The sequence below is a fragment of the Chenopodium album genome, chromosome 3 (assembly GCF_948465745.1).
Source record: "Chenopodium album chromosome 3, dcCheAlbu1.1, whole genome shotgun sequence".
NCBI lineage: Eukaryota > Viridiplantae > Streptophyta > Magnoliopsida > Caryophyllales > Amaranthaceae > Chenopodium > Chenopodium album.
Window position 1 is genome coordinate 79,802,551 of NC_137836.1, and position 17,982 is coordinate 79,820,532.

General features: G+C 32.4%; 2 protein-coding genes across 2 annotated transcripts; both read left to right on the top strand.

The window, feature by feature from the left end:
• The first annotated feature begins 2,523 nt into the window (after window positions 1–2,523).
• On the top strand, window positions 2,524–4,425 carry LOC145618665 (trimethyltridecatetraene synthase-like). Its single transcript, XM_081673444.1, has 2 exons — window positions 2,524–3,488; window positions 3,629–4,425. The coding sequence occupies exons 1-2, from the start codon at window positions 2,571–2,573 to the stop codon at window positions 4,247–4,249; spliced, it is 1,539 nt and encodes a 512-aa protein (XP_081529570.1). The 5' UTR covers window positions 2,524–2,570; the 3' UTR covers window positions 4,250–4,425.
• A 6,612-nt stretch (window positions 4,426–11,037) lies between these two features.
• On the top strand, window positions 11,038–13,321 carry LOC145618673 (trimethyltridecatetraene synthase-like). The gene is made up of 2 exons (XM_081673452.1): window positions 11,038–12,049; window positions 12,591–13,321. Exons 1-2 carry the CDS (start codon window positions 11,141–11,143, stop codon window positions 13,218–13,220), a joined length of 1,539 nt encoding a protein of 512 aa, XP_081529578.1. The 5' UTR covers window positions 11,038–11,140; the 3' UTR covers window positions 13,221–13,321.
• Window positions 13,322–17,982: the final 4,661 nt, after the last annotated feature.

Below are 17,982 nucleotides of genomic sequence, written 5' to 3' on the forward strand. Positions count from 1 at the left end.
CATGTATAAAGACAACCCCCGTCACCGCCTACACATGTTGAGATCAAATTATCTATAGTTCTTCGTTGACAGTTGGGTTTAAATCGGTTATGAAACGAAAATTATTAAAGAACTTATTTATATTGGTTTAATGCGAATTTAGACATTTGTAATTGAAAATACGAATGAAATTAATTCATATATGTTTAGGCAAATCTCAATAAGGACATTTAAGAATTTGCTAGGTTTGAGGGGTAATAACAATCATTCTACCAATAGCATATGAAATAATTAAGAACGATATTGAATCAACAAATAATCAACAAGTAGGCAATAAGTATTCAATTATATAAAGAAGATGAGTTTAGAGATACAATACTGAGTAAAGACAAGCCTTCCTGTTCAGTAGGGATGCAATTCCGTAGACAAAAGCAGAGTAATTTTATTATATTTAAATGTATGCGTGAGTACATGAATGCTAAGAATGTCTAATTATGCTTATTTATACCTAGGGATTACTAGGGTTTACAAATATCTTCAGAATATATTTGAAATGAGGAAGATTTTCTTGATTTATCTTCTTCCTTGTTCTGTAGGTGTATCTTTGGCAAGTATCTCCTTGATTGATATGTATAATGCTGCTTTCCTTGTTTTCTTTAATCAGGCAGTTTTGCATATTTTGCTGGCTTATTGGTCTTGGATTGATGCCCTAGATGTAATGGGTCGTATGGTAATACGAGCCCAACAATATACTTATATTTATATCTATATTATAAATATGAGGCATGCTTGACAACACCCCTACCTATTTTGAGATCAAACCAGCAATAGTTTTTCATTGTGTGGAAAGCAAGGTCAACTATAACAATTTTCAACTCAAATTTGCTCAACATATTTAATTTAATGTAGATTTTGCATGTGCGACAAATTTGGATGTGGTCTAAATCAATCAACTTGTAAGACATTTTTAACAATTTCAAGCAAAAACACGGTAGTTTAGTAATTTTGAGTCAAAATTGTTGGCAACGCCTGAAATCTAATGGCTATAGGATCCAAAATAAGACATGAGTTCAAAGTCATATATTGATATACTTGTATGTAAATAAGTATATATAGATACAAGTGGCTAGCCTGCAACATATTCAATAATTTTTTCATGATGTAATAGGAGAGAGGTGAGATTTTTATCCGATGCCTTAAACAACAATCTTATAATAACCTATCACACCCAACATATATCTGCATTAATTGTCTCTAAGCCTTATTAGAATTGTTGGAAATTCATTTGTCTCCCATTAACGACCTATCAAATTCAATAACACCACATAAAAGTCAGTCTTATACCGTTGCTTATTAAGGCCTTGTTCATTTCACATTAAAAAAAAAAAAAAATATACAGTAAAAATAATTTTAGTTCAGTAAAATTTATTTCATTTCAGTAAAAATAAGTTGAGCCCAACAAAAATAATTTCAATTCAGTAAAAAAATTCATTTCAGCAAAAATAATTTCATTTCAGTAAAAATAATTTAGTTCAGTAAAATTATTTTTACTAGTTCAGTAAAAATAATTTAACTTTAGCAAAAATAATTTCATTTCAGTTAAAATAATTTTAGTTCAGCCAAAAAAAGTGAAGTGAACGGGGCCTAAGACTCAAAATAAAAATCTAACAATAATCTTACCAAGTACTAGTACATAACTAGATAATATCTTTTATTTCCTTCGTTTTTTATTAGATGCATCAGTTTCTATGCATGAATGTTTCAATATAGATGCATCACTTTCCCTTTAGTTAATAAATTCCATGTATCTCTCTCATATCACATAGATCCTTTTTAGTTTTTCTCTTCATCTATCTCTACTCCAAAAATTGCCTAAGAATCGGCAATTTCAAAAATGATACATCTAATAAAAAAAATGGAGGAATTACATTACATAAATGAGTAACAATCAAAATTGACTAAACAATTTCCAATTCAGACAACAATAATGTTTCTTCATGCATAAGATCAAAGAACAACAAAAAGTATAGATCCTTTACAATAACATCTAATTGGTTCAACAAAGTCGATGATGATGATGAAGAGAATAATAGCAAGAAATTATCTTGATATTATTCTCCAAACATATTTGTCATTTTTGACTTGTGTAAATTATATCCCTTAATTTCCTCCCCTCTCTTAGCTGTAATTTATTATGTACTTAAAATAGTCATTAGCTTGTATATTTATAGACGGTAACTTTATGCAAAGAAATACAACTCACCAATTATCTTTTATATATAATAATATATATTTCATGCATTATTTTAGTTTCTTATTACTTTAATTTTGCGTTTATTATTAGTCCAACAAAGACAAATGGAAAAATATATAATTCATTCATGATATCCAATTGTCTTCTTAGGTGTTCTTTATAGTCCAACAAAGACGATATGAAAAGAATTCATTTCATGCAACATATTTTATTTTTTTTCTTGATTCTTATATTATAAATACCTTCATACATATCAACATCTACTTCCATAACATAAAACCACAAAACAATCAACAAAAAAAAAACACTTCAACTCCACAAACTAATCATATAACCAATGGAGGGTTTAGAGGCACCAACTTGGGCAGCCTACGCAGTTGCATGGCTAGTAATTCTAGCCATAGTACTCCTTACTAACCACATTACCCGTCAAAAACTTAACCTACCACCAGGCCCGAAACCATGGCCCGTCATCGGGAACTTCAATCTCATAGGGCCCCTTCCCCATTGCTCCCTCCATGAGCTCTCTAAGAAATATGGAGATATAATGATGCTCCAATTTGGGTCAGTCTCGGTGTTAGTAGGGTCATCAGTGGAAATGGCAAAAACTTTCCTAAGAATGCATGATGAAGCCTTTGCCGGAAGGCCTCAAAATGCTGCAGGAAAGTACACAGCCTATAACTACTCCGATATAACATGGTCTCAATATGATCCATACTGGCGCCAAGCACGAAAAATGTGCTCGTTGGAGCTTTTTAGCATTAAGAGGCTAGATTCATATGAGTACATACGCGTAGAAGAGCTTAAGGCCATGTTAAGAGGCATATTTAACACTAAGGGTGAACCCATAGTGTTAAAAGATCACCTCTTTGTTATGAACCTACATGTGATTAGTAGGATGGTGTTAGGGAAAAAGTACTTGGAAAAAAGTAATGAAGAGACATCAATGATAACACTTACAGAATTTAAATTGATGCTTGATGAATTGTTCTTGTTAAATGGGGTGTTTAATATTGGGGATTGGATCCCCTTGTTTAAGTACATTGATGTGTATGGTTATGTGAAAAGAATGAAGATTTCGGCCAAGACACTTGATAGGTTTATGGAGCATGTTTTGGATGAACATAATGCTAGAAGGGAAAAAGAAAAGGAGAATTGGGAGCCTAAAGATATGGTGGATGTATTGTTACAACTTGCTGATGATCCTAATAATGAAGTTAAGCTTGGAAGAGTTGGAGTCAAGGCATTTTGCCAGGTAATTTATCTAATTTTAGTTTTATCAAGTAATTTAATCTCATTTTTGTATTTTCTCTTTACACATAATTAATGTTCCTATGAGATGTAAAATCTAGTATATAGTACTAATATTAGATCTTACACAATAATGAATTGCAGGATTTGATTGCCGGAGGTGCAGAGAGTTCAACAATAACAGTGGAATGGGCAATTGCTGAACTCATAAGAAGACCAGACATCATAGAAAAGGCATCAGAAGAGTTAGACCGCGTGATTGGAAAGGAAAGATGGGTGCAAGAGAAAGACATGCAAAACTTACCTTACATTCGCGCAATAGTAAAAGAAACAATGAGATTGCACCCAGTGGCACCTTTGCTGGTGCCTCGCTTAGCTAGGGAACAAGTTAAAATTAAAGGCTATGACATCCCTAAAGATACCATTGTGTTTGTAAACACTTTCTCCATACAAAGAGACCCTACGCTTTATGAAAGGCCAAACGAGTTTTGGCCAGATAGATTTATTGGAAATGATATTGATGTCAAAGGTCACGATTTCGAGTTGTTGCCTTTCGGGTCAGGAAGAAGGATGTGCCCGGGATATAACCTTGGCCTTAAAGTTATTGAATCAAGTTTGGCTAATCTTCTTCAAGGTTTTGCATGGAAATTGCCTGAGGATATGAAGGCCCAATATTTGGCTATGGAAGAGATTTATGGTGCTTCAGAGCCTAAGAAGATTCCTTCTTGTACCGAGCCTCGACTTCCTCATCATATGTATGAGTGATCATCTTAAGTTTCAATGAACATATATTGCATAAACGAACTTGACATTTCAAGTTTTGGGCTTTGTGGTAATAATCCAAGACTTTTCGTTTTCTTGTTTTTATTAACCTAAGTATGTATGTTACATGTGATATTAGAATAATATTCAAGTTTAATTTTTTATCAAAAAGTATAATATTCAAGTTAATTAGTTGAAATTCCTAATAATTGAAAGGCAAAAGCTAATGAGCGCCCCCGGGCCCGGGGCGTTAGATAAGAGAATTAAAGTGCAAATATCAGAGTAAAATTAACATTAATTACACCGAACGACGCGTGATTTTGTCATGAATTCCTAACTTAATACCATTTCAACCAATATAATTTATCCTTATCTAACGTCCCGGGGCGCTCGTTAGCAAGATCCTAATTGAAAACATGTATGAAAACTTTGAAGGAGCAGAAAATAATGATTTCATTAAATTAAAATATTTTAGTGCAGTTATATAGCACGAAGTATTTGTTTAGACCCAAGTGGTGATATGTTTGTTTAGAGGTCAACCAATATTTCAACCAATATTATTGACACGGGAAATAAATTGATTTCAATTGTCAGTACCTTTCATGTTATTGAAATAAATTGTTTAGACCCGGGGTCTAACGTACCTTTCATGTTAATGAAATCAATTTATTTCCCGTGATGATGTTGCAATTTATTTCAACCAATATAATTTATCCTTATCTAACACCTTTTAATTTGTGTTAGGCTAGATTAGAGGTCAACCAAATCGTTTGTCATGTTGCTTGGGCTTGGCCATATCATTCACATGAAAGCAATATATTAATAATAATTATTATTATATATAATGAAAGAATAATAAAAGATGAAGATTAATGACATGCATAGTAGTACTTTGAATATTATATTGAGCTGAGTTCAGGTGGTACCAGCAATAGTATCCAAATTCACATGGCAAGAGAGATGCATGATGAGGTTGAGGTGGTAAAGTCGTGGTAATATTTCTCTTCATGTATAGTTCATTCAAGAGATTTTCCTTGTCCTCTCTATTAGCTGAATAATCCCCCTTTTAATTTTCTTACTTATTACTAAAGTAAAATTCAACTAAGAGTGTAACTAGTCTAGTAACAAGAAGTCAAGAGGTGGCAATTGTGGCATGCATATATGACTAATAATTGACTATGTGATGAGCTTTATGCCCAGTCGCATATGAGTAATAATATAACATATATATTAGGTGCCAATTTTGAAAGGTTTTGACCTTGTCAAAGATAACATAAAAGGTATTGAATAACCAAATTGTTTTCAATGCAAAACATTAATTTAAGGTCTCGTTTAATTGACACGGTAAATAAATTGATTTCAATAACATGAAAGGTACTGAATAACCAAATTGATTTCAATAAAATGAAAGATACTGAATAACCAAATTAATTTCAATGCACTTTTCATTATACACTTTGGTGGTTTTGTGTATAGTCTAAGCACACTGAAGATTGTCTTCCTAAGAAATTACTCTGTATTTGAAGAGCTCCAAATCAATCAACCCCTTTAAATAATGGGCACTCTCTTTATATGGGATTATGAGAGTACCACATATATGTTACTGATAGAGTATAAAACATATTCCTGGGCCTCAACTATTTGAGATGGTCCACTAACATGGTATCGGAGCCAGCGTGACATATAGGTCATGGGTTCGAATCTCATCCAGCCCCCACTTTCAAGTGAAATATTAAGCGTTGGGTATGAGGAGGGCCCATGCTGCATCCACACTTCTAGCCCAAACGGGCTCTCGTGTGAGGGGACGTGATAGAGTATAAAACATATTCCTGGGCCTCAACTACAAGCTTAAGCTTTTGGTTGTGATGGTCCACTAACAGTTACTTTGTTGGATATTAAAATATGGGTGCACGTGATCAAATATTTAATCTCTTCCATTAGATTAATACAATTGAAATTGCGCATTGTCAGATTTTTCACACATGATTTGTTGGTAAAGATGGACCGTCCCATCAACGACCACCCTTATTTTGGCAGTGTGCCATTTTTTGGTTGTTGATACAAATAATGTCACAACAAATAATTACGAGTATATAACACGTACTAGAAAATAGCCATATATATAGGCATTAAGGCATATAGCACATTAGCACATAGGTCCCTTAATCTACTTTGTGTGGAATCCTTGTAAATTTGCAAAATCACGTTGCTTGATAGGGCCCAAATGTTACTTGACCTACTTCCATGGAGATTGAGGCTCTTCAATAATCAATTCAATGCACAAGTACATTTCAATTTGGAAATTTTACTTTCACTTTCACTTTCTTTAATTTTCCCACTCCAAACTTGTCTTTTTATTACCTTTACTTTTCTCAATATCAAGTAATCATCATCAAAGTAATAAATTATAGAAATGAATACTATCACAATAATCTTCTCAAGTGAGAGTGAGGAATAGCTCAAGTGGTTAGAGCTTCCCTCCCGGTTCTAAGAGATCATGGGATTGATTCTCACCCCCGCCCTTGTGGCTCTCTAAGCACCAAAAAAAAAACAATAATCTTCTCAAGTTCATTCAATTTTATTAAAACCTTTTTTTCGTCATATATGATATTTTATTATGTATGACTTTTATATGGGTCGGCGTGGCGGGCTGGCTGGCCTTCATGAGGATTAATTCATTAGTATTATAGGAGTTATTGTTCAGTATTCCAAGGTTACTTCTACAGTGTTATAGGGAAAACTTATTCAGATTTATAGAGGTTACTTTATTGATTTACAACTAGTTATATGGTGTGATTAGCCGCATGGAACAAAAAAATTATTATTAATCTCTTTTCAAAATTTATTTATTTTAAAAATGTGCTTTACAATATCACATCAAAGCCAATTTTTTTTTTCTTTTTTCATTTTTTAAAGTATAAATATAAATTAACCATAACTTATTGCATAAAATTTTACAAGAAAATAATGTGATGATTGAATTATGAGTCACTACCGCAATTTTCAGTTGCCTATAATTAAACAAGTACTCCCTATAACGTGTTTGATTGGCGTTTCGTCTCAAGAAACCATCTCCAACCCAACATATATACATAGTACTTTCCACTTTAAGCCAACTTCCCTCTTATACCTAGCGTCCTAGCCCGCAATAATAATGTTCTTTTGAATAAAATTATTAAGTAAAATAACAATAACATAATTTTGAGATGGAGAGAGTAATACGTAATACCTATAATATTAGCCGGTAATACTTTGGGAATGATGATATCCGATACCCTGAACAAAATTTGTTTACAATTTGATGAACATAGTGCACAAGAAGAAATCGTCATCAAAATAATTGAAAATTTGGACCATTTTAGAGCGTAGGGCACGGGTGCCCACTGACAAAGGGGTAACCCAGTAATTGTCCATCAGAATATTTGCTAAAGGTCTAGTCTTGGTCAGTTACACAGTAATACTTTCGCCATTTCATAATAATTACTCCGTAACACTAGTAGAATTTTAACTCTATGATTTTGTATTGCATCTTTATCAATTTAAGGGTATTATTGGCGATGTCTCAAATAGTTAGTTTGTACTTTTTTTGTTCTATTTAACTTGGCTTGTTTTGACTTTTATACTATTCATCGCTTCTTTTTTTATCATATTTTGTGAATTATAGGTAAGAAAAACATATACATGTAAGATATTGTAATTATTGTCTCAATAATTACTATCATAACATGCAACTTTTACAATTTTTACTAATGCAAAATTATAGTTATTAATGGGTAAAGTTCTGCAGTGGCAAGCATGATAAATGAAACAGGCTAAGTAAAAAAGAACATAGGAAATACTTGTTTAGTTTGATAATTATGTTCGGCTGTTTCATTTTAGAGTTTTGATAATCATCTTGAAAAATTCATAATTGAAAAAAGGTATTCAACTATTGACAATTTAACTTTAAAACAAATACATAGTATATTATTTTTCATAAAATCAAAAAACAATAAGAGTTTGTCAAACTTCAAAATTAAAGTGACTAAATTATTTATGATATTATGGGAACAAATTAAATAGTGTAACTAAATACTACGAGTAATAATCTCATATACGTAGTATTAAAGTGAACTAAAATATAATTTTTGTTGGTTAAAAAGGCACTATAAATGGATAGCTTAGGTGATACGAGTACGACTTGTAACTTAATACTCCTTCCGTCCCAAAAAGAACGACCCATTTGAGTTGATTACACGGGTATTAAGGAAGTTAAGTAAAAAGAAGTAAAAGTATATTGGAAAGATAAATTTACATGGGGTTTGTAAAAAAATAGAGAGAGAAAGTAATAAAATAACATGGAAAATCAAATTTTTATATGGGGAAGCTAATTTTGCACAAATATTGTTGCAAATTGGTGGTGTTTTAATCCAAATGGGTCATTTTTTTTGGGACAAAGTTTTGGCCAAATGGATCGTTCTTTTTGGGACGGAGGGAGTACAATACATTTATATACGTTGGTCTCAAGTTCAAATCTAAGCATTTTTAATTGTCAAATTTGATACATGTTGTTAAGATGACATGATATGTTTATAGCGGTAAAAAATGTATCATGTTTATATTAGTGGCATGTCATATTTATGTGAATAGTGCAAAAGTCAAACTGATTCTTTTTATTTATTTTTTATTTTTTTACACGTTAAGGTACAAGATGAACCCTTTTTCTATGATTCTATCACAGAAATGAGAGCTAAGTGAGGAATCCAACCCCCAACAATGGGAGATGGAAGGAGAAACTATCCTTTTATTCAAACACAAAGGAATTGAAGTTGTAATTTAAGTAGTGATTTGAATCTTCTAAGTTATACTAGTAACAGTAAAGAACGAAATTTAAGTCAAATAGGTTGGCAAATAATAATTTAAACTAGAAAATCACAACAAAGTTTCTCCTACTACCTATATCTTCAGGAAAAAAAACAATAAAGCATTTACATTTCCCTCAACATTTTTTTTTCTTATTTCATGAATGTTCTTTGAAATATTCTCTTCTCCTTTCCTCCTTTTTTTTTTTTTTTGTTATTTTTTATTTTTTTTTGTGGGTGTTGTTGTTGACTACAGTGTTCTTTGAATATTCATGTTTAGAAATAAAAACCAATTCTGTCTACAGTTTACTTAATGTTTATAATTTTCTAAGACAGTGTTTAGTGTTTACTGTTTAGTCCTAGTATAGACGTCAAAAGTAAATCGATGAAAAAAAAATGAGTAAATACTCCGTAATAAACATTTTCTAGAATGATTTTTTTTTTCCTTTAGATTTTTTAGACTGAGAGATATTATGTGGGTCATTGTGGATATCTGTGATTGAATAATTTTTTTAAAAATACTTCATAGCAACATACTCTATTATATATTTTATGAGAGTGAAGGATAGCTCAAATGGTTAAAGCTTCTCTCCCAATTTTAGGAGATCTTAGGATCGAGTCTCATCATCGCCCTATTAGCCCTTGAGATAAGGAATTTCGATGGACCAACTACTTAGTCAAGTCTAATATGGGATACTCATTTAGACGGATTAATATTAATTAGCTTCTGTCTAGGCTATACAAAAGAAATTGCACATGAAATTTACAAAAAGGATGGACCATTAGGTTATTACTTAGCATATGTTTAGCAGTTTAGCCTATACAAAAGAAATTGCACATGAAGTATTTACGGTGTGTTTGGATTGAAGGAAATGGAGGGAAAGGAAGGGAAGAGAAATGGAGAGATGGATTATCTTTCATTTAGATAGCAAATGAGGAAGGGAGGGAATTGGAGGGAAGAGAAATGAAATGATTAAATTGTAGGAAATTAATCCCTTCAATAATGGAGAGATTTGAAAGGAAAACTCACCATTCTTCCCTCCCCTCCTCTTCTCCTCCCTCCACTTCTATTCCTTCCCCTTTCTTTACCAAACAAACTATTTGTGAATAATGAGCAAAATTTACACTTCGATTTCTAAAAGTTGATAATTTAATTTAAATTTATACATAGAGATAAATCTAACAAAACATACTAGCATATGACCTTGTCATTTAAGGCCTTTTTGGTTCAACTTATTATTATTTGTTTAAAATAAATAAGTTCAGATCTATTTTATGCTCTACCATAGTTTAGAAATTTTTTTCATGGTTGTAATGGAAAGTGAAAAATCAGAAAATCTTTCCCCAAACTAGTCAAATTGCTTTCCTTCAAAAAAACTAGTCAAAATTGCTCATTTGGAGTTGAACAATGTGGAAAAGGACTGTACAATTCCTTACTGACTTACTCGTGTATAACGAAAATGTCTGGCAATTACTTCGTATAACGCAATGGCAAAATCCCAAAAGTCCAAAACAATAGAGTGAAGTCTAACAACCACAACTTTATGCATGATTTCTTATTGGAAACAACTTTATGATGCATTACTATGTAACTTCTTTTTGCAATCTTTCTTCCATCATACTACCTCCGTTTTTTTAGTTGACACGTTTTGATTTTAACACTATTTATATTCCCCTTTAATCATGTTTTTTGCTTTATACATAATGAAAAATATAGTCATTTGGTATCTTGTTAGATTCGTCGCAAAAAATATTTTAAAAATATCAAATTTTCATAATTTTTGGTTATCTGTAACAAAAGATATTTGTGGTTGAATTTGTGCATTGATAAACGTGATTAAAGAAACAGGTCAACTAAAAAGAAACGGAGGAAGTACTATTATTATTTTGGAAAACCATTATTATATTAATATATTTATTTAAAAGTGCATTATTATATTACTTATATATACCCCTTACCATAATTGAGTTATGCCAAGCCAAATCCAACTTTCAATTCCAAGCCACAAGCCAAAACATATTACCTCAACCACCAACACAACCCAATTCACCAATGGAAGCACCAACTTGGGCCGCCTACGCGGCCGCATGGCTATCGGCCATAGCCTTAGTACTCCTTACCAACCACCTTCGCCGTTGTAAACTTAACCTACCACCAGGCCCAAACCCATGGCCCATCATAGGGAACTTCAACCTTATTGGGGCCCTCCCCCATCGTTCCATCCATGAGCTCTCTAAAAAATATGGGCCCATAATAAGGCTCAAATTTGGGTCAGTTCCGGTGGTAGTGGGCTCATCAATTGAAATGGCTAAACTTATTCTTAAAACTCATGATGTAATTTTTGCCGGGAGGCCTAAAACCTCGGCAGGAAAGTACACAACTTATAACTATTCCGATATAACATGGTCTCAATATGGTCCATATTGGCGCCAAGCGCGAAAAATGTGCTTGATGGAGCTTTTTAGCGTAAAAAGGCTCGAATCCTTCGAGTACATACGTGTAGAAGAGCTTAATTTAGTGTTAAATGACATATTTAACACTAACAACAAGCCAACGTTGTTAAAAGATCACCTTTCAACATTGAGCTTAAATGTGATTAGTAAGATGGTGTTAGGGAAAAAATACTTAGAAAGAAATAATAAAGAGAAAATGTTCATTACGCCCGAAGAATTCAAGATGATGCTTGATGAATTGTTCTTACTAAATGGAGTGTTGAATCTTGGGGATTGGATACCTTGTTTGAAGTACATTGATGTACAAGGTTATGTGAAGAGAATGAAGGTTTTGGGTAAGAAATTTGATATGTTTATGGAGCATGTATTAGATGAACATAATGCTAGAAGAGAAAATGAGAAGGAAAATTGGGTGCCTAAAGATATGGTGGATGTTTTGTTACAACTTGCTGATGATCCTACTCTTGAAGTTAAGCTTGAGAGAGTTGGAGTCAAGGCATTCAGCCAGGTACGTCTTAATCTTAAATTTTCTTTTTTATTGTTAGACAAGAGTACACCTGTGCTAATGAACGGAATATATTTTTACTTTATTTTTACATGGAAAGAGAGATATTATTTGATGTTGCACATGTAATGATGTGATAATGGAAACGATAAAGAACGTTATTGTACTCCGTGATATAGTGAGAGCAACTTTTTTTGGGGGGGCTTACGGGTTAAGATGGAGCCAAATTTGTATTATTGGTCATGTAATTATGACTTATGAGGGCTCTCTCGCGGTAGTTACTACTTCGTATATGACTATATATGTTACCATACACTTGATAAGGAGTAATACGTTTATTTTTACTTGCAACACTTTTAATTATACAATACACAAGTTTATATACTACCTCCGTTTCATATTATTTGCAACGATTTGACATAATAATCGTTGCAAATAATATGAAACGGGGTAGTACTAGCTTAACACATATGAAGTACTTCGTATATTATTTTTAACACCATAAAAATAAACGTACTTAACAATAATGTTTAATGAATTTCAGGATTTAATTGCTGGAGGTACAGAGAGTTCAGCGGTAACAGTAGAGTGGGCAATTTCAGAACTCTTGAAAAAACCCGAAGTTATTGCCAAGGCAACAGAAGAACTCGACCATGTGATAGGAAAAGAAAGATGGGTTCAAGAGAAAGATGTACCAAACTTACCCTACATTCGTGCAATAGCAAAAGAAACAATGAGGTTACACCCAGTGGCACCAATGCTCGTCCCTCGAATGGCAAGGGAGCATGTCAAAATCAAAGGCTACGATATTCCTAAGGGTTGTGTAGCGTTTGTGAATACCTTCACCATACAAAGAGACCCCGAAGTGTATGAAAATCCAGATGAATTTTTTCCCGAAAGATTCCTTGGAAATAATATAGATGTCAAAGGTCACGATTTCGAATTATTGCCTTTTGGGACGGGAAGAAGGATGTGTCCGGGGTATAGTCTTGGCCTCAAAGTTATTGAATCAAGTTTAGCTAATCTTCTTCATGGATTTATATGGAAATTGCCTATTAACATGAAGCCTGAAGATTTAGATATGGAAGAAATTTATGGTCTCTCAAATCCTAAGAAGATCCCTCTTGTTGCATGCGCTGAACCTCGACTTCCTAATCATATGTATCATATGTGATTATGTGAACATTATGATTTCCTTGAACCTAGAAAATGAGCGTTACCCGATCTTATGGTTTAGTTATTTACTAGTGAACTAAGGATTTTGATTTATTTGCACTTTTGCTGTGTTGTCTTAATTAAATCTTGGAGTTTAGTTTTTCCTTTTGTGTGTTACTATTTATATAATGTCTTGAATAAGAGATGATTATTGTTTGATTTCCTACAAATTAAGGTACTCATTTGATGTTTTGCTTGAAATAATTAATTATGGATTTGTAAGAGATATGATAAAATTATATACAAGTATATAGTTATGTAGCATATGTTTATCCAGTATATATATTACGTACAGAAGTATATTACTAGCTAATCTTATTTTCATAACTTATTTTTGTGAGACAATCGCTGTCTTTATATGAAGAACTTTTAGAGACAGAGAGAGTATAAAATCTTAAATGTCATTAATTAGTAATTTTTATGAGTAACAAATTAAATTTGCATAATCATCACTTATTTTAGAGCTGAATGAAAATTATTTTCTAATGATTTTATATACTAATACTCCATACAAGAGCGAGGTTAATTGTAAATGTAGTATTTACGATGACAATAATTGTTATTTTATCTCATTGTAAATTTAGTATTTACGATGACAATAATTGTTATTTTATCTCATTTGTAGTTTGTATTGTCCAAACATCTCACTAGAAACAAAAACGAATAATTGTTGTTAGCTAGAGTCGTTAACAATTTGCAAGGGCTTGCCTAACGCGATAAAATATGTCGTTGTTAGTTGATGATCCATAATTATGCGATTTGGGAAAATGAATGAACATATTAAATGATACTGTAAATTGATAACCAATCTTGAGTTTCTGTAGACTGTTGTAGGAGTTATTAGCTGTTGGCCTAGGCTCATTGCAAGTTGCACATGACTAATTGTCAGTAATTGACTAATATACAAGAGGGTCTTTTGATCCCACATTTCCTTAACTAATTTGGATGGGAAAACTTAAAGGATATGTTTGGTAATTAACGAGTAGACAATGAGTAGTTGGTGATTAAATTTGATTCCGTACGTTGTTGTTTCAGGAAAAAAAAAAAATCGTTGAGTAATTTAACTAGATAATTACATTCAATATCTTAGTTAGCTGTTATTTATACAAAATCGTTGGATAAAAATAATCCCATGCTAGACCATCTCAAATGGTGACTAGACTCAATTAAGTACTACCTCCGGTTTTTGTTACTTGCAATTTTTAGAGACATTGTGGACACCTAGGCAAAGATCCTAAGCATGTTTATTGAAAGATAAGAGCAAATTTTTTTTTTTGAAAGATAAGAGTATATACTTGAGTATTAATCCAACTAACAAAAAAAAAAAAAAAAAAACAAATTCAACCAAATTTAAAATAAATTACCCACCACCACCAGCACCACCTAGTTGTACATAAACCACCCACCACAGGGGCGGATCTATTAAGGTGCACAGTGAGTCACGTGACTCACCAGCACAAAAAAAAAAAACTAAGAGATCGCCTATTACAGATAGGCGGTCTCTTTGTTACTTCTATTTGAGATTAGCCCACTGTCAGTTTTTTAAATATCAAAGAGACCGCCTATTATAATATAAGATAGGTGGTCTCTTTGTTGCTGCTATTGCCACCACGTCATTAGTTTGTCATTCGTTGAATTAGAATAATTTTTTGTGCTGCTTTCATTATTTGATTAAAGAGACCTGTTATATTTAATAACCGGTCTCTTAATTTATCTAACTTTTTTTTTTAATAATTCTTGTTTTTAAGTAAAAAATCATAAAGTTAGTTTAATGTAATAGTTTTATAGTATGTATTTTTATATCCTATTTTTGGATTGAAATCATTTTGGTGAAATATAATTTTTTTTATATAATTTTTGGATTGAAACAAGTGATCAATTATTGATCGTGACTCATAAGTTCGAAAATCCTGGATCCGCCACTGCCCACCAGGCCACCACCACCACGTACCAACACCTACCACTGAACCTAGCAAACCCAACACCGACGACCCCTGAACCCTGCGACCCAAGCACCGACGAACCCAGCAACTACCGAACCTAGCACTGTCGAACCCACTAACCTACGAATCCAGCAACCACAGCACCAAACCACGACCCCACCTAACTCACCGATCTCAGCCATGACCACACCAAACCCACCTTAACAACTAACCCACCAAATCACGTACCCATCAAACCCACTGATCTAAAATACGGCGAACCAAACCCATCGATCTAAAATACGGCGAACCAAACCCATTAATCTATTCCACGAGCCCACGACCCACCAAACTCACCGATCTAAGCCATAACCCACCGACCTCAGCTAACCAACGAACCTTGACAATCTGGAACACTGACGAACCCCGACGATCTGGAACACACCAAACACCGACGATGACGAACCACCGACGATCTTGAACTACCAACGAACCCACACTTGGAACACCGACAAACCCACCTTGAGATTGGGGTTGGAGGAGGAGAGAAAAAAAAAATTGAGGATGAGAGTAATTTAATTAAGCTTGGGGTTTAATTTAATATAATCAGATTTGTAGTTTAATAAGACTGATTAGAGAAAAAAAGCAAGGGTCAAATGGTAAACTTAACCCTAAAAAGTTACCATAAAAGGAAAGAAAAACAAAAGTTGCAAGTAATGTGAACCATCCAAAAATGGCAAAAGCTGCGAGTACAAGAACCGGAGGTAGTATTAAAATACAAAATAAGTTGCTTTTCACATCCAATGGTGATACTCAACCAACTTCTCAATTTAGTAACTCATGTGACATATAATTTTCCAATGGTGAGACTGTATTAAGTATTACGTATATATTAATTCCATTATAGCCTACTATATCTTTTTTTTTTTTTTTTTTTTTTTTTGTGAGAGATTGCTGTGATTAGAAATTAAATAAATAAAAAATAATTACGCCCCCATTTTTAAATACTTGCTCCATCTCTCCATGCGTGGTGTTTTAGGATAATTTGGAAAACGTAATAAAATATGGATGTGGTGGGGTAGGGAGAATAATAAAAAATTGTAAAAAAGCAAAAGTAGTTAAGAAAATTGAAGGAGAGAGAATATAAAATTAATAAAATATGATTTATGCAATGGTAGGTTAATTAGGTGAGAGAAATAAATTAAAAATTGTAAAAGCTTTTCAAATAAGAAAATAGAGCAAGTATTTAAAAACGGTCAGAAAAGAAAAATACGGAGTATTTAAAAACAGAGGGAGTATAAAATTGATAAGGGTCCACATTTTTTGTCAATCAGTCAAAAATTATGTTTGGTAGTTGGCTTTTTTGTTGAGTTTTCCGCCAAAAGCTTATAAACAGTCAAAAAATATGTTTTGTATCTTTTTCTATTGGCTTTTGGCTTGTTGCACACTTTATCACTAATAAACAGTAACGAACATTAATAATTTTAATTACCAAACACATTTGTAAACAGTTGGTTTAAACAACTAACTTAAAAAGTTCATCCATACAGCTAATACTTCAAGGTAATCAAACAACTCAAGCAAACAAGCCAATAGCCAACCGCCGATTGCCAAATAACCCCTAAAACTGTTAGAAGTTAGACAGATGAGCACAACCAATTCCTTATTCATTCAATAAGCTCCTTTTTTCTTAACAAAGAATAAGCTCTTATAAGACAACTAAAATAGTAAATATACATAGTCAATCTTCTAAGTTAATCAAATAAGCTTTTATTTTATCCTAAAAACTCTTTACTACACAATTATTTGTTGAAATCCTATAGCATAATTGGCTAAAATTTTAAGATTGAATCAAAACTTGAGATATAATCTCGTCCTAGATTATTTGTTTGTTGTCGCTCTCTACAACTTATCTGAAAAGAAATATATACATAATAATTATCTGAAAAGAAATATATACATAATAATTTACTTAAAGTTGATATCTAGCTTAATGATATTTTACAAGAACCCAATCTACTCATGAGTCATGTCTTGGTCAATCACCAATAATACTCCACAAAGTAAGTAGTAGCACTATTTAGTAGTTGCTCTGATATCTCAAAGTATTTACACATGAGATTCGTGGGAAATTTCACTTTGCTAAAATTTGAGAATTTTAAGCAAAACAGTCCGCAACAAAACACTGGTCAAGTACGTGCGTAAGACAATTCAAAGAACCAAGTCACGAAATAAGCCAAACACACACCTAACAAGTCCATGACATGAGGTCTCTCTCATAAACATATTTGAATTTGGATCGATAAATCAATTTTACAAGAACTCATTAAAGTCTTTGGAAATTCTTTCTAAAAGTAGTCAACAAACGTTATTATGTTACATCAAACATGAAATTATTCGGTCTAAAAAAAACATGAAACAATTCATTTTTATGTATATATATATTTTTTAATATAATCTTGTTTATGAACTTAGTGAACAAGTTTTAATTGGGACTTATATTCAACCCCTATATGTTTAAACTTTAAAGTATAGAGTGTATAATACTATAGTTGCATTATTGATTGATCAATACATCATCACTTGTTTTTTTTATGGTCAACTTAATTAATTTATTAACAAGGAGGGAAACTTTCTTGCAATTACACCGCAATATCAAGTACCATTAACAAAAGAGTAAAGTTTACCAACCGCAACTTCATGCATTATAAACTGCTTAGTTTCTCCTTGCATATAACGTACTATATATACCCTTACAATCATATAGTTTGGCCAAGCTACTCAACCTAACACTTTCAA